Source organism: Carassius auratus, unplaced genomic scaffold (assembly GCF_003368295.1).
Source record: "Carassius auratus strain Wakin unplaced genomic scaffold, ASM336829v1 scaf_tig00216558, whole genome shotgun sequence".
NCBI lineage: Eukaryota > Metazoa > Chordata > Actinopteri > Cypriniformes > Cyprinidae > Carassius > Carassius auratus.
The window spans coordinates 559,072-586,148 of record NW_020528631.1 but is presented as its reverse complement, the minus strand read 5'-3'; the positions used below and the strand labels follow the sequence as shown (position 1 = coordinate 586,148).

The window sequence follows — 27,077 nt, the reverse complement described above, 5'->3', positions numbered from 1 at the left end:
TCCCATGAGGGAAAGTAATATTTGAATGTCTATATTCATAATATTTTGAACGGCAAACAGTGGCTAGTGATACAAGTGGTGTGGTTAACCATATATATATATATATATATATATATATATATATATATATATATATATATATATACCCTTCCAGTTGTTTGCTGACATAATGACGTAATTTCTCCTCCTTCCTACCATTGGCTACTTTTCTGAATTACTATGATCAAGTGATTTGTAAACTGATTATTCAAATAATTGTTTTGGTGAATAATAATTTTCACCAAAATACCACAGTTACCACAACTATTTTTAATACTGTAAAATTATTACTGCTAAGTGGATTGTTTGGCAGAGCTTGTCATGTGACGTCATCATGGCAGCGTCCATGAGGGGGCGACCTGCTCCATGTAGAAAAATACAGCTTTTTTTTTCATTTGATATTTTTCACAGTGGCTGTTATATACTTTAATTCTTTTAATTTGAAAGAGTGTGAAATATTTGATATATTTATATTTGAATATTTTTTTACTCTGCCCTACTATATATAGTAAATAAAATGATCACATTTGTTATTTGTAAATTGATAAGATAACAAATTTCTTTAGAACCAATGGTTTTCTCCAAAATATCAGTTACTACAATTATTGTTACTACTGTAAAATTGTTAACGGTGGATTTCTTTCACCTTTGTGTACATCATAAAAAAAAAAAAGGAAAAGAAAAAACTGAAATAAAATTGAGCGAAACCTTTAAATTATGAAAAGAAAAGAAACAATATCTTTATATCAGTTTAAGCTATTTTATATTTTACTTACGTCTGACCTAATTTATTTATGTATATCTAATTTTCAAGGCCGTATTTTAATATCTTCAGCTAGAGCCAGTCGCTGATGACTCCAGACAGCGCGTCCCATCATGCAGCGCGCGAGCCAGTCCCCCCTCCCTCCCCCCGCAGCAGGAGACTCACATCCAGGGATCGGACTAATGGCGGCCGGCAAATCCGTGCGCTGACACGAAACCCACAACAGCCGCTCAGGTGCCAGCCGATTTCGTGGGGTGGGCAGGGCGACGTAGCATCGCTACACCAACGGTAAAGAAGGGAGGGCTGAGGGGAAACAATCGGCAACTTCTAGCAGGACTTTCCTATTTTTAATCATGGATGAACAGCCCGGCGGAGGAGGAGGAGGAATGGCCGCCCAGAGACAGCAGCAGCAGGGCAACAGCAGCATTAATCCCCAGATCCCCAGCACTGGAGGATCGCCTATGGTTCAACAACAGCAGGACGAGATGCCCAGGCCCCAGCAGTACACGATCCCGGGGATCTTACACTACATCCAGCACGAATGGGCCCGTTTCGAGATGGAAAGGGCCCACTGGGAAGTGGAGAGGGCCGAGCTCCAGGTACAGACCCGTGGGTTTGCTGACACACTAGTTAGAAACTTCAAATTGCCATCAAATCGGCTGCTTTAATTGAAGACTTAACGTTTATCTATTAAGCAATTTACTACAGCCCTCGCCGAGCTTCCTATCCGCCCCGTTTATGCTTAACTTAAACCCTGCCGTTATTCTGAATAAACGAATCTGTCAGCACTCCAAGTAACTTACGCATGACATTAGTATGCTTACATTTTAATACAGGGATCTAGTGCGACGCTCGTAGTGTGGATGGCCTGAGCTAAGCTAAGCTAATGTGACATCGCTGTATTAACAATATTACGCGATTCTCGGTACGATCGAGTCAGATTATTTTATCCGCGAGCACAGGAGCGGGTCTGATTGTATTGATCGTTGTAGCGGATTAATCGTGTCACGAGAAGGCATCTGTCACCGAAAGCCAGCAGACTTTGTCAACTATTCTCTTGTTCTGCCATTTTGTTTTGGTCAATATGGCGTCCCTTCTTTTATTGATCCTTGCTAATAGCATTCACTTTCACACCTCACTGTTAATGTGGTGTTTTTGTGACACTCTATATCCGTTCTTTTAAAACAATATAAAGCAAACGAAGCCGTGTCTTTCTAATTAACATGAGAGATGTTAGGCAGACAGTCACCGTTCACCTTCATTCTGTGGGAACAGACCGAGATACAGTGGAAGTGAATGGAGACCGATACTGCGAGCTGCTAACATTATGACCAACATCATATAAACTTCACATAAGAAAGTTATACAGGCTGGGAAATACACGAGGGCGAGTAAGTGATGACTTCATGTTCAGTTTTGGGTGAACCATTCCTTGAAGAGTGCTGTGAGCAGATAGTCTCGTTTTGCTCCACATCTGATGTTTCTGATGGATCATTCGCCTTATTTAAATATCTGAAAGTATCAGCAAATATATAACACCATCATATTTATTTATTCACCCTGATGTTTTTACAAAACCAGACTTTGTGTGTGACACAAAAAACATTTGACCGGTATTATGTATGCAGGTTTTGACAGCCATACCTTTAACAGCTGCAATAACTTGTTCTTAAAGGAATGGTGCACTCAAAAACCAAAATTGTCATCCTTTGTGTTGCCAAACCTGTATGACCCACGTACATACTTCTTTGGGACTTAAAAGAAGAGATTTTGATAAATATCTCCACATGACAAACAGGCATCTTAGCTCATTTCTTATTTCATTTTGTGTGAGCTGTGTTTTATACAATGCAACACTACTGTTTTTGGGTAAACTATTACTAGAAGTGTTATGTTACCTGTGTTAATGTGTGTAGCGGTCATATTTTTAAGGCTTACTAGAGCTGAGAGTGGCAGTTTATCGTCTTGTGAATGAGGAAAGGAGCTGGTTACGTTATGTAAACAGTCTTCCCTTCGGAGGCCGATCAGTTTTCACCAGCCCTGTACAGACTTGTTCGGCGACATACTTTGAGGATGACTCCCAGCTCAAACTTAATGGGCACTTTTCGTTATTCAGAGGAAGTCAGCTTGTGCTCTCCCACACTCATACCATGCAGGTTTTCTCAGAAAAAGGCTTGGTCTTGTTTATCTGCTCCACATTCCATGCTTCAGATCTTCACTTGCCACCAAATCATCCGAAGCACACTGAACAACATACAGCAGGCCAATTCATTCTAACCGTTAAACCATATTGAATCATGAATCGCTATTAAATATGAATGTTTTGATTCTCCAGCCTTATGTGCAGATGTTTGTGTCCATTATCAGGAGCTCTTCATGCATTTAGCTTCTTTTGTACGTTACGAAGACTTCGCTAATGTTATGGTAATGGATAGTTGTTTAGTTCCGCTCTGACAATGTCTGGCTCTAATTGATGTGAAACTCTTCTTGTCAGTTTATTGGGCTTCGTAAGCATAGCTGCTAGCAGAGATGTCCCGAGCAGTCACACGGGGAAGGGGCCTGATTAGTGTTATCTGGGTTAGCTCAGGGTTTGTAGGTCAAGCACCATCTTCAGAGTCATGTTAGAGTTTGTCAAGTGCAGGTTTTATTTTTGTTTGACAACTTTCACGAATGTCTATATAAATCTCTGCCATTATCTCCTTCAAATGTTACCATCTGACAAGTCCTGACTGAAATCAATCATTGCTAAACAATTCACAGTCACAGGTATTCAGCAGTATTTTTCAGCTTCGATTCAGCAGTTTTTAAATTGCAGTGCTATTTTAGTAATATTTACATTACCTTATTGTTTTTATTACCATTTTGAATTGCCTGTGATTTTTATATTTTCAGTTTTCAATTTTATTTTAGTTCTTGTTATTTTTGTAGTTTTGTTACGTGTTTTAGTTATTGTTGTTTTTTTTTCTATTTAGCCTAGCTTTATTTTTACTTCAGTTTTAGTTGGTCTATTTAGTACTTCAGTTTAAACTTTTATTTTATTTCAGGTAGTCGGCAACATTTCTACTGTTGAAGTCTGCTATTTATCCTATATTTAATTTTGATTTCCTTATTGGAATAAACAAAAATAATTGTAATAGTTGTACTTTCAGTTTTAGTCAACAATAACAGCACTGGAAAAGACAAGTTATTAACATCAAATATCTTCTATTTGAAACAAGAAGACAAGTAGTTTGTGTACTACTTCGTCACTAACAAATATTGTAAAATATAGTCACTTTGCTTCCACTTTGTAACTCACGTACTTTGTTCTGAAATTTCGTAAATCTCGCAAACAGTGTTAAGCCATAACCTAACCCTAACCAGTCAAATGTGATGACCAGAACTAACTTTTGTATAACGGTGAATGTTGTATTTTTTGGAATTGGGATATTGTAGTTGCATCCATCCAGTTTTAATAAATCATTTTGTAACAATATTACACTTTCTTAAATAGTTTCATGCTGTTTATTTCTAACTGAAATATACATTTCTGCTTCAGATGAGCTATTTGGTTTGGTTTATACACCTTTTGCTTGTATAAATATTGTACTATTACATTTTCAGTATATTTCCATTGTACTATTATTAAAGCCATAGGGTCCCCCTCAGCACAGAGTATTTTTAGTGTCTGTGTTCAGTGTACGCAGCTGAAATGCTGTTCTACCGATCTTTAAATCTGGTAGGTGACAGAGATTTCCCAGCAAGCATCAGAGAGCTGCTTGGGGCTGTGAGTGGCCAGCTGTTCATGGCCATATGTACTAGCCCTCCTCACTCTGTTGACACTTGCAATGGTGTTTTAACACAACAGTGTTCCATAGTATAACCTGCCAGCACTACATATGTGCCGATAGACAATAGTATCATGTATCGACGATAGTCAGATATCACCAGTGGCTGATGCCTTTGATATAGTGTAGACTACAGAAGATTATTATTATCAGGGATGCACAGATCTGATACTTACTCAGTATTGCTACCAGCCTCGATTCTGCCATTCTGCCATCAGACAAGACTGATCCAAATCCGATATTGTGCGTATACTATTGTGTTATTATTAAGCCCCACAAAGGCACAAAGACATTATAAAGCACCATAAAGTTTCCTTGCACTATATTCCAGTTGTTTTGAAGTCGTTCCATGGTTTAATGTTAGGTACAGATGAATATTGAAGAGGTTAAATTCAAGTTGATGTAAACTGTTCTCTGTGCTGCAGCTGTCTGTCATTCTCCATTCAGCTTTGAAACTGTGTGTGTCGTGTTCGGTTATGACAGGCAAGATGATCAAACTATCTCCAAGATGATTCGGTGTTCCTGTTATTATTTTTGATCTGTAGATAAAGATCAGTGGTTTTGCTTAAAAGGCCTTTATCTTGCTGGATTTTATTGCTTTTTCTAAATCATGTTACTTTCTACTGGGTGTCTATTAGATCACAATACTCTAGCAGAGAGCACTATGAATTGTTCTTCACGCGCACAGTAACTGAAATTTAAAACTGTTCAAAGAAAAGACTGTCACATATATAATACACTATGCATCCAATGCTCTTCCTTTTGTGCTTTGAACTTTTCTACGAGTTGCGCTGTGATGTTCTTTGATAATCTAAATAGTCTTTGCTTGTTTTCTGTAGCTGAGCAAAAGTAAGCATTATAATTAGGAGCTTTCAGTGTTTTTATGTAATTATCATGTTATATACATATTCAGTCATATTAAAATATTTTATGACATGACATCTATATGCTACTTGATTAAAAAGTGTTGTTAATTGATTACGGTAATATTAGGCTGCTTTTAGCCTTACCCTGGAGTTGGTTCACTCTCTGGCTATGAAACTAAGTAGATAATTCAATAAATTAGCATGATAATATCGTAGTTTGGCAATCTCACATACTGATGATATGACTATGGAACATATTGACCAACACTAGCTAGCCCTTCGCACTGCTTAGGAAGTGAGAATGAAACTGAATCACCCAAAAATGTAGGTCTAGTCAAGTTAGTCCAGAATTAATACACTGTGTTCATGCTATTGATGTGTGCTCGATCATTAAAAACTTGGTATGGTGAATTTCTAATGGTTTAATGCTCTACTAATTCTAACTCGGCTCATTAATATTCAGATCTTAATTCATGTATCGCATTACAGGGATGAACCAAGTAGTAATCTGATCGCTTCAAGTTACATGTTTGTTAGTTGGAGAACTCTTGAGTTGGTCACTTTAAATTGTAACAAGACTATGACAGCTCGACATGATGGGGGTGTTTTACGATCTCCTGGCTTTCAGAGAACTTATTTATGATAAGGGACAGGTTGGACAAATGCTGGAGATGTTTTGAGGAAACCCTTGTAGAGTTGAAATGTATATCACCCACACATTCACCAGGCCTGCTATGGTAAAGGACTTTCAGATTTCCTTTAGTTTTTTACTTTTCTTGCTACTCACCCTTTATTTGGTTCATCGTTATCATCAGTATTTTGTGTTTGTGGTTTATAAGATTTCTCGACCGCAGTGTCAGCTTGTGTTGGACTGCCGTGAAATGCTATAACCATTTGCAACTTAGGAAAATGAGTCCTTGATCAACAAAAGAGGAAGCTAGACCAACAAGGAGTGAAAGTCCATTCAGTCAGTCCCTGATGCAACTTTAACCATTATGACTAATGCTGCAGATGTTTTTGCTCTCACTTAGTAGTCTGATTATACTATAACTTACTTGCTTACACACTGAATATTTTGGATCTTGAATTAGGCAATAAAGTGAATAACTGTGGAAGAGCAGCAGTGTGAGCAAAGACTTCATTTTAATTTGTTGTGCCAGTGTGTTTATATATTCCAGCTGGTTTCTTGAGATTTTGTAAAGATGATAACAGTTTCTTTTCAGCACAATTGCAGGCTCGAGAGAATGTCTGATTGGTTTATAAATTAAAGTAAATTTTCTTAACTGGTTGACTACAATACAGTTCAAAGGTTTGGGCTTAATAAAGTAAAGAATTACTTTATTCAGTTAGGACAAATTAAAATGATCAAAAGTGACCGTTCGACTGTTATATCGCCAAGGTATATTTGGCATTTTGCACACAGTGCTCACATTCTCCCTCTTCATTTTTGCTGTCGCCGTTTAACAGTTCTGTCTAATACTGATAGAATTCTGTCTAAAAAAACAGACAGAACTGTTAAACAAAGACATTTAGATGTTATAATGATTGCTTTTTTGTAAAATAAATCAAATTGTATTTCACGAACCTTGAAGGATTTCAAGGACTTTGATTCCAGCTGTGCGATCTTGTTAAGTGCATTTATATCCTGCATGATCTGTGTACTTTGTATGAAGGTCGGTCCATGCAAGTTGAATTCAGTTTTCAATTCAGAGTTCAGCGTCACTGGAGATGCACAATAGACAAACTTGTGATTTCAAACTATGCTGCGCTTTGTCCTTTTGCCCACTGTCATACTCATGGCATTTTCACTATGCTCTGTATGTAACATCAGTGTTACCTTGGATTTATAAAAAAAATATGATTCCTAATGTACACAACCTCCCCAGATTACAGAGTGCCCTGTTGGCTACAGTGTTTACTTCCTTTTTATATATTATATATTTATAATGTAACGAAAGATTTCTATTTCCACAAAAAATATTTTTCCACAAAAAGCAGCACAACCACATTTTTTTTATTATAATCAATGTTTCTCAAGCGCAAAAATCTGCATATGCTTATGGGGATCATGTGAAATCAAAAACTGTAGTAATGAAGATTCAGCTTCATGAAAAAAATTCAATTTTAAAATATATTTCAATTGAGACCAGTTGTTTTAAACAATAGTAGCTTCACAATTTTACTGTTTTTAATTTATTTACTATATGATAAAATAAATGCAAACTTTTGACCAGTAGTGTAGACATAGGTTTTGGATGATGTATAAAATAAAAGATGTTGAAAGAGATATTTTGATGATATGCAGGTTGTTCAGCTATAGGTCAGGCTTCTGAAGCGTGTCAACATAACAGAATTGCACAAATAGGTTTCCCGACTGGTTGGTCAAACCGAGCAATGTTCAATGTTCAAACAGAACTATTTTTTCATAGCGCTACAGAGTTTGTGCTTTTTGGGTAAATCGACCAGCACTTTTGATAGTCAACTTACAATTTAGTGGCCTTTTAAAAGTTGTCTTCATCCAGTACAGTTTATTTCAAAGAAATTAGTCAAACAGCTTTCGTGAGATAGTATGTCAGACGACGGGTTAGTCGACAGTTCGTAAAATGGTCATTAGCTTGTAATGTTCGCTGCTGTTAACTCATTAATCTGACAACTGTATGGTGGAATGTGTCATGCGTCGGTGAGGGCTATTCTTGCCCCCACGCGCTGCAGCTTGCTCCTTTGTAAGGCTCTAGTTTGGGCCAGTGATCTCACTATGTTTCCCCCGAGCTGCCTGTGAGGCGTCTCAATGGAGTGACCTCACACATTGATTCCAGCGATGGGAACGTGGGGGTGGATTGTAGGGCTGGACGATATTATCATATCTCGACGATTTCTCGTAATTATCGCAATGTTGATGTCAACAGTCAGGTAACAGACAATTATCAACATTATTGGGTAAGACAAGACAAATCGTCCCCTTGGAATTATAAGGTTCTATCTGCATTCCGAGTAGTTTTGAGATATCGAGCTTCAAAGTTTTTGTGTTCCATTCAACTGTGTAGATAGAACCTTTATTGTTTTGTTTTTTTTAGTTTTACAAAAAGTCCTATAATGTACACAACATTAAAAAAATCTATCAAATAATGTAAATCCGTTGAGCCAGAATAAGAATATGTGAATAACTCAATTTTGACAAAAATGTCAGATAGAACCTTATAATTCCAAGGGGACGAAATGGTAAACCTAGTAAGTATGAAAAAACTATTTTACATAGCCCCATAGTCAAGAGTTATTTGAGAAAGAAAACCAGGGTATATTGGATCGGTGCATTGACAGCAGCCACTGCCGCCAGACATTAATGTTAATCAAAGAACCAAAGAAAAGAAAATCCCTCACTAATCTTGACCGAATCACTTTTGTAAGCTCAGTTTATATTTTATTTGCCTGTTGTTTGGCGCTGACTACTGTAAAAGCAACGTGCATCTGTGTATTTGTTCCAATATAATTTATCCTTATTCAGGGTATAGGCCTATTCTATTTTGATCTGCATTTTAATAAATATTAAACAGAAAAAAGGGCAAAAAGTAGCTTTTCATACGTTTCTGAATATTTATTTAAATGGACTGTATAATGATGAAAAACCACAAACATGACTGGTATAATTAAAATACACAAATTCCAATATTTTTACAGATTTTGAAAAATGTGTATACAATATATAATTGTTTTATTAAGCTGAGATATAGGAATATAAACTTTCAAGTTGAGATGAAGATGTTCTGCAGATGACTGCAGCCCAACACTGAATATTATATTGGTGGGCATTGTATTTTGATTTGCTCAGAATTCATTTTTAATCCTATATGTTCATCAAATGTTAAATATCAAATACATTATAACTTGACAACTAGTTTAAAAACAAGGCAACAAGGTAGGTAGACAATATTATCGGATATCATATCATCATTATTATTTTTTTACATGTCGCTCAGTCCTAGTGGACTGTGAAAGCAGACTTCTGCCAGATGCTTAGACAGTACTTCTTAAGAATTTCATCACCTCATACTCTTTGCAATGACCTTCAGTAATGCTGTAGTTACTGATAATGGTAAATATTGTTTGAATGTTTGTATAAGTGTGTAGCTCAGAGAATGATAATTTTTTTTATCAGATCATGAGTGCTATTACACGTTGTGCTTTTGAGTAATGCAGTCCTCGGTGTGTCAGTCTCGTTCCAAAATGTGTGTAGTCTGAAGACAACTACAGACAGCTGTCTTGTGTGAAAGCTCCTTCTAAGAGCGTAACGGCTTTCAGCGCCCAGCCTAGTCTGTGTTCTCTCACTGGCCTTTTCTCTCTTGATCTTACATTTTCTTAGGGTAGTTTCATTGGATACAAGTCTTTAGGAGATAATATAAAGTAAACATTTTCACAAAATTAATTGACAGCCCTAGTTGTTATGTAACTATATTTATTTCCGTTACTTCATTGGGGGACCTGTTTCTGTTTACAAAGTATTACACAATGCTTCTCCGCTATATTGCTTGTCAGATATTTGAGTTTGACTGTTAAATATTTTAGTTCATGAGGTGAAGGTAGTGTTGACTCGATCAATGGACTGGCGTCTCCCTGTCCTGCTTGGTTGTGCTATGTTTTACCAGTCAGAATGAAACGCACATAACTTTGTTTTTTTAAGTAAAATTTAGAACTTCACTTTCATTTGACGAGTTGTATTAAACCCTATGTTTCGATCTGTCATTATGCATTTTAGGAAAATATTGTATGATGGAAGACCACCTCATCTTTCCTGTTTCTGTGAAAACCACAAAGGATGTCCTTCTCTAGTTTACCTGCCAAACACATAAAGTTGTCGTGAGAGCCTGCAAGAGCAGTAAAGGTTGAGGGTTTGGGTTGTCTATAAATACCCCCTCCCCTTGCCTCCTCTCATTCACTTCCTGGCCTTTAAGAGGGGTCAAGTTGCACAGCTGCTCTCATTTGCTAATGTTAACCTCCTCTATAGAGCTCTGTTCCTCTGGGTCATCGCCCGCCAGTGGCCTTGTGTTTGTTCCTCTTTAGAAAATCAGAGATCTGTGTGTTCTTTTTATTTTTATTTTTTGGTCTGATTTTCCAGGGCAACTTATAGCCAATTAAAACTGGTTTCTGGCCTTCTGAATACTTAGGGAAAAAAAGTGCATTTCAAATACATTTAAACATTTACCTCTCTCATTCAGTCATAATTAGGCTGCAAGACTGAATTATGAACTGGTAAACGACAAACTGATCACAGAACATGTTTGTAAATCTTTAAATGTTAACTGTTAAAAAGCAATGTTATCAGCTTTAACGACTAAACATTTGCAAACAACATTGTACTGGAGAATCTGCACAAATAAAAGTCTTAAACAGTTAAACAGTTCAGTAGTGCAAAGTTTACAGGTTACTCTTATTTTTTTTGAAGGCTCAAAGTAAAGTTCTCCCACACTTTGGACGATTTCGTTCGATTCGTTTTATCCTCCGCTTGTTTCTTTTCTTTCTCAAGCTTACTCCATTGCCGTCTGTCTCCACCATCTCGCTGCTGCAGACGCAGTTCGTGAAGCATGTGACATAAAACGAGGCCAGCTATTGGCTATTCGCTGCTACTCCTGATGTACTGGCTGAATAAAACCTGCGTTGGCTCATTACTGCCACACTTTGGTCATCGCAGATCTAAAATATGCACAAAATGAGCCGCTTACGGCAAATAAAGTTGTTTAGCAATTAATCGATGACTAAATTAGTTGAAAACTATTTTAATAATCGATTTTGATCTATTAAATCGATTAGTTGTTTCAGCTCTAGTTTTTTTTTGTTTCAGCTGTTTCGATCGCGTCGGAGCCTGGAGCAGTCAAGCAAGATGCTTGTTTTATTACTTGTTTCCTACTGATGCGGAGACTCTTCATTTGTACCATAAAGTAAACTCATATTATGATTATTCCATGTAAACACCACATTTACTGGCTTTACGTGGTCACGGTGAAAGTGAAACCTTAATGATTCATAGTGCTTAAAGCCATGCTAAAATTAAATGTTTACGACCACATGAAGCTGTTCGAAAGCAGAAAGTTTGAGGATTTTCTAGAAGCAAGGATAAAATAACATTTTGTGTAACCACCGTAACTGACCACTGAAATGTGGTACTTTATTAACTAAATGAAATGTAATCTTACCAGATTAAATTTACTCTAATTTTATTGAATGTTATGCGGAGGCACTTTTTTTTTTAATTATTCATATTAGTAAGGATTTATTTACTTTTAAATCACCTTATTTCGAAAAGTACAGAAATACATGCTTTCAAATGTGCTTTAGTTATGATTAGTTAATTTATTCACTACTTGTTGTTTATTATTAACGATTCATTTCAGTTTTAATTTTGGCTCTAGTTTTGTATGTACTCCAGTTTTTATATTAAAAGATTCTTGTAACATGTATCTTGAACATAAATCTTGATGGACATAACGTGTAAGTATCATGAACTATGGTTGAGCACAGAGCTTATTTTTTATGATAATTCAGAAGTCTATGGAAAAACCCTATTGGCTTTTTGTCGAGTGGACCAGTGTGATGCTGACAGCCGATTGGCCTACAAAGTGACATCATAGTTCCCCTACTCGATATTATTTTGGTGCCAAGTCTTTCTCATAACATGCAATTCACAAGTTGTCAACTTAGCTAAAATATATAAATACTAGTTTAACCTTTTTGACCTCCTTTTTTGTCTTGCAGGCCCGAATAGCATTCCTCCAAGGAGAAAGGAAGGGTCAAGAAAATTTAAAGAATGACCTTGTTAGAAGAATAAAAATGTTAGAATATGCATTAAAGCAAGAAAGGTCTGTAGTATTTTTATTTATTTATTGTTATATAACATTGCGTATACATACAAATATTATGAATTTTAACCAAGATTATTTCTTCTGTTACCAGAGCAAAATACCATAAATTAAAATATGGGACAGAACTTAATCAAGGTGAAATGAAAATGCCTAGCTTTGAATCAGGTAAGTGGACACAACCTTCTTTTGAAAAAGTGTACATACACTACCATTCAAAAGTTTTGGGTGGGCAAACAATTTTTAAGGTTTGAAGTCTCTTAAGGCTGCATTTCTTTTAATCAGAAATAATGTAAAAATAGTAAGCCTATATTGTGAAATATAATTTGAAGTAACTGTTTTATTTTAATATATTTAAAAATGTAATATATTCCTATGATGGCAAAGCTGAATTTACAGTCATGTTTGGTGTCATATGATCCTTCAGAAATCTTTCTAATATGCTGATTTGCTGCTCAAGATACATTTCTTATCAGTGTTGAAAACAGTCATGCTGCTTAAAGGGATGCTCCAACCCAAAATGGAAATGTTGTCATTAATCACTTACCCCCATGACGTTCCAAACCCGTAAAAGCTTTGTTCGTCTTCAGAACACAATTTAATATATTTTGGATAAAAACCAGTTGGCTTGAGACTTTCCCATAGATTGACAAATAAATAAATGTCAAGGTCCAGGAAAGTATGAAAAGCATTGTCAATAGTCCATCTGCCATCAGTGATTCAAGCGTAAAAATATGAAGCGACGAGAATACTTTTTGTACACTAAGAAAACAAAAATAACGACTTCATTCAACAATTCCTCTTCTCTGTGTCTCTCCAAATCAGCATAGCGCCAATTTGGGGAATCTGAGCTGTACGGAGATGGCTTATGCTCCTCTGTATCAGCCGGGCCACAAAGAGAAGGTTTATTTTTTAACTTTTTTTTATTTTATTTTTTACACTTTGGTTTGAAAGCAAACATGGCATCTGCGGCGTACATCTGTTTACAGCTAAGATTTCCTAAAATGGCACTACGCTGATGTGGAAAGACACAGAGGAGAGGAATTGTTTAATAAAATCTTTATTTTTTGTTTTCTTCGTGTACAAAAGTACCCTTGACGCTTCATAACGTTACAGTTGAATCACTGATGGCAGATGGACTATTGACAATGCTTTTCATACTTTCCTGGCCCTTGACACTGTTATTTACTTGGCATTTACTTGGTTTATGGGACAGTTACAAGCCTCCCTGTTTTCATCCAAAATATTTTAAATTGTGTTCTGAAGACGAACAAAGCTTTTACAGGTTTGAAACGGGGTAAGTGATTTAATGACAAAATTTTAATTTTTGGGTGGAGTAACCCTTTAATGTGTTTGTGATGCATTTTTTAATAAAAAGAACAGCATTTATTTGAAATAAAAAAACATTGCTGAATAAAAGTAGGAATTTTAAGAAAAAATAACTGACCCCAATCTTTTGTACGTGTATATATATATATATATATATGTATGTCTTGTTCTGCATTCACTGATGTAGTTTTTTTTTTTTTCCTGTTTCTTAAACAAGATACCAAAGATACAGAGGTCTCGGCTATACCTCAGAACAGCCAGTTAACGTGGAAACAGGGCAGGCAACTCCTCAGACAGTAAGTAGTTTATGCTTCTCTGAATGAAACATCATATGTGGGTGTGAAAGTATCAGTCCGGCTCAGTTTATGGCTTGCTTATGATTGTTTGAGTTCTTTTCTAACTGTCTTTTATACCTCTCTTCACCTATCCTTCAAGATATCTTCAAGAAGTAGGTTATACGGACACAATACTGGATGTCCGGTCGCAGAGAGTGCGGTCGTTACTGGGGCTGTCAGGCTCCGAGCAGAACGGTTCTGTGGAAACCAAGAACCTAGAGCAAATTCTCAATGGAGGAGAGTCTCCAGCTAAAAGAAAGGGACAAGACATAAAAAGGTACAGAAATCTTTTGAATTTCTTTTGGGTTGATTTATAGATTAATATAAAAGGTAAAGGGACGGTTTCCATGTTTCTCATTATGCCTTTGGTCTAACAGGAATCCAGAGGTTCTGGAGACATTTAATTTTTTAGAAAATGCCGACGATAGTGATGAAGAGGAAGATGATGAGGGGGATACAATGGAGGATGTGCCTGACAGGAGTAATAAACGTAGAATAAAGAAACATAAAATAAAGGTGCGTAACAATTTTTGTTAGTTATTGTTCTCAGTATGATTGTTTATGTAATGTATCCTATGATAACTTTTCCAGGTCGGAAATGAAGGTCTGGCTTCCGACTTACCTGATGACCCTGACACAGAGGAGGCACTGAAAGAGTTTGACTTTTTGGTAAATGCAGAGGATGGAGAAGGTGCCGGGGAGGCTCGGAGTTCAGGAGACGGCACAGAGTGGGGTAAATGAGTGCTTGCCCACTTTAAATAGACAACATTTATTTCATAAACATTGTGTTTAAAAAAAAAAATAATAATCTTTCAATTCCAAATTAATTGCAGATAGTGAGAAAGAAACTCAGAATTGCGTGCAACTTTCTTCTTTAGATTAAAGATCTGTAATGAAGTAGGGCACATCTCAAAAGGAGTGCCTCAGGTCTATTGTCATGTGTTGAAATATGACCTGCAATTAAAGATACAATATGTATGTTTTCACAGCTAGAGGGCATGTATTCAAAAGAAACAAAGGCGTAGTTTGATGAGGCCGTGACTGAGACTGAGTGTGGAATCGTGGGAGCAGGGCATAAAGTTCTCCGCCACCGTGCTGGATCTCTGTCGTGCAAACAAAAATCCAAAAATAAAAAAATAAATAAAAGCTTTCATTCCCAACCAACCTAACATTACTAGCCAACCAGAATGTTTTGCTCTTATAAACATGAGATGCCCATAATGGTATGCAACTGCAGAGTCACAGCCCTGAAGAATGGAGAGGCGTGACAAAAAGCATGTGAGGCGCAATGGTCAAAGATGTCCATCTAGCTTATATTTACATAGAATAACTTTGTAAACAGTGCAGAGTAATCATATCATCTCCATAAGAACAAAATGAATGGCAGAACATATTTATTGGGATTTTTGTTCACACTAGGGTTGGCTGCCGATGGCTGACAGACATCACTACATTCGCCATGCGTTAATAATTGCTCACCTCAGAACGTTCGTCAGCCAGTCAGATTCAAGCATTCAACGGCCCCGTAGTATAATGATCTATATATAATGAATCTATGTTATTGATCAGTTGTTCTATTTTTATTTTTTTTTGTCACACTGCACCGCTCGCATCCAGTGTAGTGTTAGGAGTTGTTGGTTGTTTTCCTTTCACGCTCCGGGCACACCTGGTAAGTGTTCCGAAGATGAACGGAGGTCTCACAGGTTTGGAACGACATGAGGGTGAATCATTAATGACATAATGTAAATTTTTCAGTGAACTAACCCTTTAAGTTAGTTATGTTCATATTACTTGGAGGCATATGACAAATATTTTGTCATTGAAAATTTATTTAAAATGGTATTAAAATATTGTCACGTTCTAGTGAACCAAGTATCTGTATTTTGTCTCATCTGGTGAGCTAAGTGTATTGTCACACCCCTAGTGTTGATAAAGCGGTGTTATAGCTCATAATCTTCCAAGTGCTTTCATTCTTCAGGTCAACCGTATATTCATGAAAAAGAAAAGCAGTTTGAATAAAGTAGCAATAACTTTGACATAGTATCCTTTCAAATGTCAAAGTTGTCACAGTTATTGCATGCTTTGCACGTGCTACCACCAACAAAGGGTGTATGATGTCATTGGCAGGCGACACAATTACACTAAGGACACGGTCCGTGTCACCAGATAAAATTTCTTATTTCTCTGGATTTAAACATTCTTTGACAAATTTTGTATAAGTAAAAAGTCAGCAAAATATATAACACTTCTAGTAGTATTTGTATATTTTAGTAAAAATCTTTTGTTTCAGATCTGTAGACCCCAAACTTTTTAACCGTAGTGTGTCTAGACGAGCATAGTAGGCGTACATCAACGTGAGTGATGGCTGAAGTCAAAGCTGTCATAGCGGTACAGAATACTTGGAATGTTAGTGGTATTTCGTTACAAAAATCACTGCTTACTTTCAGTCAGTGCTTTGTGGCACATCTTAATTAGGCCAGTTGCTGCATCAGCATTCCTGACAGCTTCCAGCACAGGAGACTCTCTTACTGCTCCGACCAGAGCCAGCTGAGTCAAACACATCAGCTCATTGCATCCATCCCACATCTTCACTTCTGCTTTCATCTGACTCTTTTTGTCTTATTCTCTTCTGTCTGTTCTGACCCACTTCTAAACTAAGGTTTATGTAAAAGTCACTATATATAGGACATATATTTTTGGTAAAATATGTGCGTGATGTGTGAAAAATCAAGAAATTTTTTACCAAAAGTGCTCTATATATTTTCTTATGACTGTATCTATAAGGGTTGCACAGTGTATGGTTCTAACAAACGGTTAAAAAAAATAGTTTTTAAAGATAAAACTATAGAAATTAATATAGAAAAATAATACATAATATTATATAGTAAAGTAATGCCTATTACAAAATGCATAATACAAAACAATTTGTAAAGGGAAAAAAACCTTAATGAAATTAAGTTCATTAAATTGCATTTTATGAAACATTTATTGGAAAGTATAAATATTTCGAGCTATTATAATATGTTGCAGTAACATTAAATATATATATTAAATTGCTCTACATCAGTTATTAGAAGTGAAATTGATTACCTCGATTTTTAGAACCGAAAGTTGAGGTTATTACCAGAGGCTGGTGTCATATTAAAGCTGAAATTCTGTTATTGAACTGCTGATGTGTTTGTGTTAAACTGTCTTTTACTCAAGTCCTGTTTTTCACTACAAGGTGTGGCACCTTGTTTACTGGGCCCTTCTCTTCTCTTTCCTATTCTTAGTTGAGCCTTTGCCATTCAATCGTGGTGGGAGCAAGTCCCTTATCATGGGCTCTGATGACATGTTGGAAAGTGTGCTGGGCCTCGGAGCACTCGCAGATCTGAATCCCAATGACGAGGGTGAATACAGCTATGATGTAAGTACCCCAGCTTGACAAAGACTACTGCTCCTCTGATTTGATAATATTCTATTCTGGCATAAATAAATAATAGCCTCTACTAAAAAAAGAGAAAAAAAAGGTCTGTTCCTTTTTAAGGTCAGGTTTTTATATGCAGTATGAATTGTTGATCATCAGTTAACAGTTATAAAAACAGCTGGTCCTGTATACTCAAATGTCATGGACTATATTAGTCAGGGCTCTAGAGTACGACCAATTTGGTCACACATGTGACCTAATTTCTCAATGATGCGACTAAAAAAAATCAGAGGTTGCACCGGTGCGACCAGCCGTTTTTTAGGTGGGGGGAAAGTCTTTGCGACTCCGAAGGTTTCCCTGTGGTTCAACAACAGACACTAGAGCCCTGCATTTCGGCCCGAGTCCGACGGTCTGCGACCTTTTTTTATGCCTCTCGAGCCAGGCTTTGCGCCAATTTTCATTTTCATTATCATAAATGTGACGGGGCAAATAGTTAGGAGATATTTGAATTATTTACTAATAAACTAGTGTTTTTTGAGTCTGTGTTGCAAGGATAAAGTTGCCTGTCTTGCCATATCCTCATTAGGGATGGCTCGATACCATAATTTTGGCTTCGGTACGGTACCAGAATCTAATACCTCAATATCGATACCACAGGTGACCAATAACCAGCATCAAAAGTTAAATGAATTGAAACAATTTTATAAAAAATAAAAAACACAGCTTGAAACTCTGCTGCACCAAATGTACAAACCAAAAGTATAAAACTGTTCACACACAAAAAACTAAAATCTACAGCCAAGCCAGGGAACATACAGTCTAAATTAAATCAGTTGAATGATGAACTCATCTGTCGATCTATGAACTCCTTGAATAAGTCAGGATGAACTAGAGACAAATGCTTAGCCAGATTTGAAGTGTTGCCTCTCGTTGCGACACATGATTTCAAACAGAGTTTGATAATGATAATTATGATATTGTAACATTTGAAATATTATATATCTGTATTTTTGCAATATCGGTATACCCTGTATCCCTAGTCCTCATTGGACGTGCCTTTAGAGAGAATTGCATCTCTTATAGATTGTTTTTGTTTTCAATTTGTTTTATTTCGTTAAGTAGTCATTTAAAGCTTTCTATAGATATATTTATCATGTCTTTGAGGCATGTTTTCACTGAGTGTCGGTTCATTTTTGTACTCCTGTTAAAGAAAACACGGCAGAAAGCACAATGTTTTGTTGATATTGTGAGTGCACACAAATAAAAGTAGACCCTTTGCAGTTTTGAATAGAGCTGTAATCGGGCCTTAAAAGTTAGGCCCGACAGGAGCCGAGACCGACAAGTACATTTTGATTGACAGCTTTTTAAAAGCCCAACCCCGTTTACAGCCTGACATTATTCAAATGTTTGCACGCACACAGCTCTTTTACCTTATGTCAAGAGTGAGTCATTTATACATGTTTTTAACAATTTTTTCATGACTAACGTATGTTATAGGCCACTTGGAAGTTGGAATAAAGAAAAAAAAAATAAGTCCTCTGTGACATCTTAACATCTCAGCACTCTAAATAGGCATAGGCTCATTTAGCCTATAAATAGACAACGCACCAATAAAAACTTTCTTTTTTTGTCTTTCTTAACAAATTCTAAATTAAGACCAGTATTTGGCAATAACGAAATTAAGATAAAGGCTCCACCGGATTTGCTTCGCCACTAACAGCTGACATTTAATAAAAGAATAATGCCAACATTAGCCTATATATATTCTGTCTACATTATGCATTTAAGATTCAATTAATATTTAATTATCATTTGAAAAACCTTTAATTAAACAATTGAAAAAAAATATTGAATTCCTGGTTCCTGCGCTCACTGAAGGTGTGTCATTATTCAATCATTATTCTCATTATAAACATGGTCAAAACTTTTCCACACCTCAGACTTTGCTTTAGTTGCTGGTGCAACCAAAACATAATACTTCTCGCGCTCACGCATCACATGACTGATCATTTACTATGCAAAGAAGAGGGCAAGCCCGAGCCGGTGTAAAATTATATAAATTAAGATCCAATGGGACCCAACGGTTTGGGCAAAGATCCTCAGCTCTAGTTATGAATGTGTTACTCTTATGGGCAAAAATCATGGCGTATCAACTGAAAAAAATGCAAGTGATCACGCTGGCATCTCCTGAAGCGTCTCCGCACTAACTATTGGATACACTGTCAGAAATAGGGGTACAGTAGGAGTCCCATTTCTGTCCCCCAAGGTACAACCCTTGAGGGTACAGCCCCAGTGACAAGCCATTGTACCCCTAAAGGTACAAATATGTACTTTATTTTCTGAGAGTGTATAGTGTATAGAGTCTAAAGTTTAAACATTGTTATATGCTTGAACTGTTTTATATCGATATATTTTTTTTTAGGTAAGTCGTGATGATTTGAGAAGGTTAAATTGATCAAACATAGACTCTCTGTCTGCCGTTGGCTGCTTTGTCATTACTTTAAAATAAAAAAAAAATAAAACATATTTAACAAACAAAAAATGCACCAAACGTTTTTCTAAATTAACTTAATAAAAAACTAAATGAAACAATCATTTTGCTAATACATACAAAACTGAACTATTTTAATAGCTGAAACAGTAGTAGAAGCTGTTTAGGGACTGTGTAGCTGTTCAAATCAGACACTAGAGCATCCCTTCATTCAGACACAGTGGAAGATCTGATCAGAATCAGTGTAGAGAGAAGATTACGATGCTAGAAAGAGTGTGTCCAGCTGGTTTAACCAAGGCCAAAGATCAAGACGACTAAACTACAGGAGTTGGCCATCCGAGGGGCATGTGACTGCAATCGAGGATAGTCCATAAGACATTGAGCCATGAGATGTTCAGTTTAAAGTTTATTTTATTTATCTTGAGATGTTTTAAGTTTAATTTTCAGCTCAGTGAAGCATTTTAAGCACCAACACTTTTTCAGTAAGTTCTCTTTCTTGAAGAATTGTGCTTCAAATAAAGAACTTTATGTGGACAAGATTGTTAGTTAATCATTTAGGCTTCAAGTCAATATTACCTATATGACAGTGATAAAAAAAAAAAAAAAAAAAAAGCCCTATTAGTTTAATTCTGTGTTAAGGTCAACAGAGGACCTCAGTTGTCCAAGCTGGTTTGCTGTGAGCTCAAATAGGACAACTATCCTAATGCTTCACAGTCAGTCGACCTGCAATCTCCACGTTTCATTTCACAGTTGTTAAAATGCCTCTACAACGGCCCCTCCCCTCTCCCTCTATTTTTAGCTGCCAGCCAATGAGAACGTGTTCAGGAAGACATGGAATCCCAAATACACCCTGCGAAGCCACTTTGATGGAGTGCGGGGCCTGGCCTTCCATCCTGTGGAACCGGTGTTGGTCACAGTCTCAGAAGACCACACCCTCAAACTGTGGAACCTCCAGAAAACAGTTCCTGCCAAAAAGTATGTGTTCGCTGTGGCTTTCCAGGGAAAGGGATGTCTTGGGATTGTTTTTTTTCTACAATGTGCTCGAGAAGCACATTGATTTTATCATGCAACATTCATGTTCCAAACAAACCACTAAACGAAGTTTCATATTGCTTCACAGAAGTGCCTCTTTTGATGTGGAGCCCATATACACGTTTAGAGGGCATATGTGAGTATTCATTTCATAAAACTGATCTTTTATGGACTTTTTTGCTTTTTGATTTGTTTCAAAACATTCGAGTTGATCCTAAATGTGATAAATAGAGTGTTGTGAAGGTATGGATGAGACTGTACATGTAAGCATTGCCACAGCTGTATGTGTTCAGATAGGTAGTGTTCTCCTGGCCCCTGGAAGGCCTGTGCATGAGATGGTTACACTTCAGAGAATGTGTTCCCACGGTTTATTTTTGCTGTTGTTGTTTTCCCTTATTCATCCCAGTGCACTAATACTTTATACCAGGAGTGTCAATCTCACTTCCTGGAGGGCCGCAGCCCAGCAGAGTTCAGTGAAGTGGAAGTGAAAGTCATGACATTTGCCAAGTGTGGTAACCCATACTCAGAATTGGTGCTCTGCATTTAACCCATCCAAGTGCACACACACAGCAGTGAAAAGGGAACACACACACAAACACAGCAGTGGACAGCTATAGATCCAGCGCCCGGGGAGCAACTGGGGGTTCAGTGCCTTGCTCAAGGGCACTTCAGCTAGGGATATTGAGGGTGGAAGAGAGCACCTTTCAATCACCCACCCCCCACCTACAACTCCTGCCAGCAAAGAGACTCGAACCAGCAACCTTCTGGTTACTAGTCTGGCTCTCTAACCATTTGTCTTACTAGGGAGATGAGAGGGTCTGTATTACTTACTACTGGAGAAAGCTAACAGCCAACTTGCATCATGTGCCTTAAAGTGGTCATATGATGCAATTAAAATTTGTCCTTTTTCTTTGGAGTGTTACAAGCTCTTGTTGCATAAATAAGACCTGTAAAGTTGCAAAGACTAAATTCTTAAATCCAAAGAGATACTCTTTATAAAAGTTAAGGCTTGTCCTCACCCCCCTAAAACGGCTTGTTTAAACACACCCCCACATATCTGTCACTTATGTGGCAAGATTTGCATAACGCCGCCCAAATGTCGTGCAGAGAAAGAAGGCATGCCTTTTTTTCTCCCTGTTGGCGCGATATGCAACGCAATGTGTAAAAAGACAGTGCAAGTCATTATAATTATTCATTATGTCCACACTGGATGTTTGTAATGGGTTTTATTGTTTTTGTCCTGTTATGCTGGTATTCTGACCGGGACTTGCCATTACAGTTTGTTGAGGGGTGTAACATTTCAGTCAGATGCTTGAAACATTTGGCCAATCAGAGCACACCTCGCTCTTCAGAACGATGAGCCTTGTTAAAATCGACGTGTTTCAGAAAGGCGGGGCATATAGGAGAAACAATAATTTACATTATTTGGAAAATAATGTGTTTTTTTTTTTAACCTTAAACCGCATAAACAACATTTCATTACACCAAATACACAATTTTATTTTTAGCAACATGATTTGGCCCCTTTAATAACCAATCACACTATAGCCTTTGTCAATGTCGCTGTTTACAGACACCATAGAAATGAGAAATACCGTAAATTGAATCTTACCTGTCGCAAAAAGTCAGTGACGTCTTATAAAATGGCATTTTATTTGGTGAAAACTCTAAAAATAGTTAAACCAAAAAGTATTGCTTAGTGTAAAATGTTGAAGATTAGCCGATAGGCTTTCAAATAATTAAATAAGGCTGTTTATTCAGCGTAGTGAAACAAGCCTCCCCATTAACATCCTTTAAAAGAAAAAAAAAAGGGGGTCTCTTCTCCTTTCCCACTTACTGCCAAAGCAAAGAGTAAGCATTAGCCGCTAAGCTTTTTTGACTAAAAAACTTAAAAAACTTCTGTTTAGCTTGGCTAAACTTTGCAGGGCTGTGGAACTCCAGGAACTGACTTTGACACCTGTGCTCTATACTGACACATACTGGTCCAGATGTTTAAGTGTATTCATTTCTGAGATTTCTTGCCAGAACTTTTTGTTATGTTGTTGGTGGAAAGCAGTTGACTTCTGCATTATATATAAACAGTCTAGCTGTTGATTGAGTGATTGAAGTCCCAGCAGATGGCTTGATTATTCTGGTTAGTAATGTAGCTGGTCATATACGCATATGACAGAGCTGGTCATGTGATGTCAACCTGATGCTGTCCATCAGGGGGCGACCTGCCCATTGTAGAAAAGAGGTTCTCACTCATTTTGACTCCACCATCGTCCACAACGATTTTAAGCTCTGTTGCTTTTCCAGTTTTTGATTTACTGGATAAGGATTTAAATGTGTAACAAATTTTTACCATGTTTTTATTTTTACAGATTCTACTCCAATTATTTTAGAGCATGGCTTAAAAAGTTGAAGCATGAATAATTTTGCTTACAGATAGCACTTGAGGATTTAAAGACAAAATATTTTTTCTCAAAATAAGAACTATGTGCTATATTAAAAGTTGTTTAATTTTATAAATGTGTTAAAATAAAATAAAAACAATTGATTTGATATTTTCCTACCTAATGGATTTACATTCATTAAAACTTTGTGTTGCCAAGCACTTTTTAGGACCAACAATAATATAATCTGTTGGGACTTTCGGACCCTAATATTGATTGTTCTGTTGCTGCAGTGGACCTGTGCTCTCATTGGCTGTGACCTCGAGTGGCGAACAGTGTTTTAGTGGTGGAATTGATTCAACAATACAGTGTTGGAACATCCCCAGCTCTAATGTAGACCCTTACGACACATATGGTGAGAAGATCAAATCCATGTTGTTATGACTTATCATTTTGATAGAACTTAAAAGTAGGAAACCTGCCTGGTCACTAGTGTCTTCTCCATGTGTGTCCTCTCTTTCCCTCAGATCCCAGCGTGTTGGCCGGTACGTTGTTGGGTCACAGCGACGCTGTGTGGGGATTGGCTTACAGTGGAATCAAAAACCGACTGCTCTCGTGTTCAGCTGATGGGACGATCAAGCTGTGGCACCCTCAGGAGAAGTCACCGTGTCTCAGCACATTTAACTCCGACAGAAGTGAGTGTGAAGTCTCTTGTATGCAGTATTCTGTAATCGATTGACATGTTGGCAAACTCATTTCTGTTTTTCAGATCATGGTGTTCCCACATCAGTTGATTTCAACGGCTGTGATCCAGCTCATATGGTGGCATCTTACAACACGGGAGATGTCGTTGTTTACGATCTAGAGACGTCACAGCCCGTCTTGGTATTCTCCGCACAGGGAGAGAGCAGTACGTCCTTCAGATTTGTTCTTAAAATCAGAGTGCACTTGTGGAAATGTGATGTAATGTTTCAATATAGTTCAGAAAATTAAATTACAGGGATGTGAGAACTGGATTTCTGATGTTTAGTTTCTTCTGTATTGTTGCAGCTATTCCTTTTGGCAATCACATTAATAAAGTAGTCACCCACCCCACCCTGCCAATCACGGTCACCGCTCACGAGGATAGACACATCAAGTTCTTTGATAATAAATCAGGTGGGTTTTTTTATTGTATTTTAAAATGTAAAGAAACTCCAGTCTTCAGTGTCACATGATCTCTCAAAAATCATTCGAATTTTTGAATGAATAGAAAATTCAAGAGAACCGCATACATTTCAGAAAGAAATCTTGTGGAATATACATTTTGATCAATTCAGTGCATCCTTGCTGAATAGAAGTACTAAAAAAAAAAGACTGTGTGTCTGTATTTTGTTGTTTTTGTCCATATGAATTATATTCATATTAATTATATTCAGTCATGTAACATATGTTCATTTCTTATGTAACTGCTTTTTTAGATTCTCATTTTGTACTAGTCATTTAGTTCATTTAATTATGTACTGTTTGTTCATGAAACAGTTTTTTGTTTTAGTTATATTTTGCCAGAAGTCACTAATAACCAGAGGCAAAAATGTCAGATTTGTTGAAGTTTTCATTTCTGGGATTAATCTTTTTTTTTTTCTCTCTCTCTAGGTAAAGCCATCCATGCAATGGTTGCTCACTTGGATGCTGTTACTAGTCTGGCTATAGATCCAAATGGCATCTACTTGTTGTCGGGAAGTAAGTGTTTTCGTTTTCCTTTGTTTATTCCCTACGGCTCTTTTCCCTTCATTTATCCTTTATTGCATGTAAACATGTTATCCACTGAAGAACAAAATTCACAGAGATCTGTAAATAATGACAGAATAAAAATTTTGTGCAAAACTATCTCAGTATCTCTTCATCTTACACAGGTCATGATAGTTCCATCCGCTTGTGGAACATGGACAGCAAGACGTGCATCCATGAGGATACAGCGCACAGGAAAAAGTCAGACGAGGCCATATACGACGTTGCCTTCCACCCATCTAAGGCATATATAGGAAGTGCCGGAGCTGATGCCCTGGCCAAAGTGTTTGTATAAAAGAACATCCGAATGAACGCATACGGGAAGATGAGAGAAAGAAAGGACTGCTTCACTGCCTTGTGTAACAAGCGTAGCATTTCTCACACTACATTGAAGTGGCTTCCACCTTCGCTGTCAAACCCACACCACACACACAACATTACCAGGTGCCAAGACGGGGACGGGCCGTGTTTTTCCGAAGCCAGTGTGGAGTGCTCATTCAGTTTTAATCTTACTACTTTTTTCTTTTCTTTTTCTCAAAAGAAAAAAAAGAAACCATATCTGTAATTTACTGTAAGTCAAAGCTGGAGTGAAACCAGTGTTTGTAGCCTTTTGACTGGTTTTGAACTGAGCTGATAATGTGTCCTGTAGGTATGTTTCAGTGACCATGGAGTGGTTGTCATGTTCATCAATAAGTAGGTGTCACCGACCATCATCCGGGCACCAGAGGAACTGAGTCCCGCCCCCTGCCGAGCCATAAACCAAACCCTAATCTCAGTCGTCATCCTCACCCTAATGTAGCGGTATGAACCCTATTGTTCATACCTTTAGCGTTTGTTTCTTTTTTGTGTAAAAAAAGTATAGTTTTTATAATCAATTTTATATAAATAAAGACTGTCATAAATTTAAAGGGACTAGAATCCCACTCAAGCCCTCCATTTTATGCGGTTCTCTTTCATGAAGGTCTTGTGTCTCTGGAAACCCTGGATGAGTGCAAACTACATTGCTTTATCATTGTTTTATCACCTAACGGAGAGACTGTACGCTAGTAGAAGCACAGCGCGTGGTGTCCTGAGAGCTTTTAGGAATTTACAAATAAACTGCAGCATCCTGTCACTATGTGATGTTTCTGTACACCTTACTGTAAAATGAGTTTAAGTATCACAGGTAAGGTATCCGATTGCTATTTATTTTCAGTTTGTGGATAGTCTTATCCTTTGTTCCGAGCGTAGCTTTATGGTAACTCAAAGACTGGGCTGTTGCTAACCGACCCCACAGGTTATCTGATAGGAAATTAACGTGTATGGGTTAATACAAAAGCTCTGTTATACACCCCGTTTCTTGGATGGTTGAAAACCAGGTTTAAATTCACCTCATGATGCTGGAGTCAGGGGAGAAACGATAAGTTAAAGGGAGAGTTCACCCCAAAATGAAAAATCTGTCTTTTACTCACCCTGAGGTGATTACAGGCCTGTATAACTGGGACATAAAAGCTATTTTTAGAATTGAAATGCAACTCAATGGTCATCAAAACCCTTCCAAATGAAAGCCATTTAGGTTTAGAATGACATGAGGGCGAGTAAATGATAGAATTTTCATTTTTGGGATTGGAGTTGTCAATCAAATGTATTCTGAATATTTGGTTTGAACTTACTAGCCCAATCTGTTCAATGATTTTTAAAGGAAACGATGCAGTTTAGGTGTAACAAAAGACTTTTTGTTGGTGTAATGCATGATTAATACTACGATAAAGTATTTTTTCTAGTCTTCCAAAAGTTCAGATCAGTTTGAAGAGTTTTGTAAGGTTTTTGATTTACTATGAATCAACAGATTTTAAAGATTGTACCACATAGCAAAACAACTGTTGAAATGTACATAAAATGTCTATAATAAATATTAAATGGTGTATCTGTATATGCAACATGCCCCGTGTCTCGACAATTAATGCAGCGTTGTATTTTGACGGTAGTTGATGACGAATAATGATTGACAGGATTC

The 27,077-nt window shown here is 37.1% G+C and overlaps 1 protein-coding gene across 1 annotated transcript; it reads left to right on the top strand.

Moving 5' to 3' along the window:
• Positions 1 to 934: 934 nt before the first annotated feature.
• On the top strand, positions 935 to 26,993 carry LOC113098435 (striatin-3-like). Its single transcript, XM_026263504.1, has 16 exons — positions 935 to 1,401; positions 12,240 to 12,343; positions 12,438 to 12,511; positions 13,890 to 13,968; positions 14,108 to 14,284; positions 14,385 to 14,523; positions 14,599 to 14,740; positions 17,280 to 17,413; positions 20,704 to 20,879; positions 21,025 to 21,072; positions 23,605 to 23,726; positions 23,839 to 24,006; positions 24,081 to 24,221; positions 24,362 to 24,469; positions 24,947 to 25,033; positions 25,207 to 26,993. The coding sequence occupies exons 1-16, from the start codon at positions 1,156 to 1,158 to the stop codon at positions 25,374 to 25,376; spliced, it is 2,115 nt and encodes a 704-aa protein (XP_026119289.1). The 5' UTR covers positions 935 to 1,155; the 3' UTR covers positions 25,377 to 26,993.
• Positions 26,994 to 27,077: the final 84 nt, after the last annotated feature.

What these genes read in the sequence shown, in the direction of transcription:
- LOC113098435 (XM_026263504.1), top strand. Translation starts at nt 1,156, where the DNA reads ATGGATGAACAGCCCGGCGGAGGAGGAGGAGGAATGGCCGCCCAGAGA. An exon ending in AAGGGACAAGACATAAAAAG is followed by an intron (nt 14,285 to 14,384) that starts GTACAGAAATCT and finishes TTGGTCTAACAG; the next exon opens with GAATCCAGAGGTTCTGGAGA. An exon ending in TAAAGAAACATAAAATAAAG is followed by an intron (nt 14,524 to 14,598) that starts GTGCGTAACAAT and finishes TAACTTTTCCAG; the next exon opens with GTCGGAAATGAAGGTCTGGC.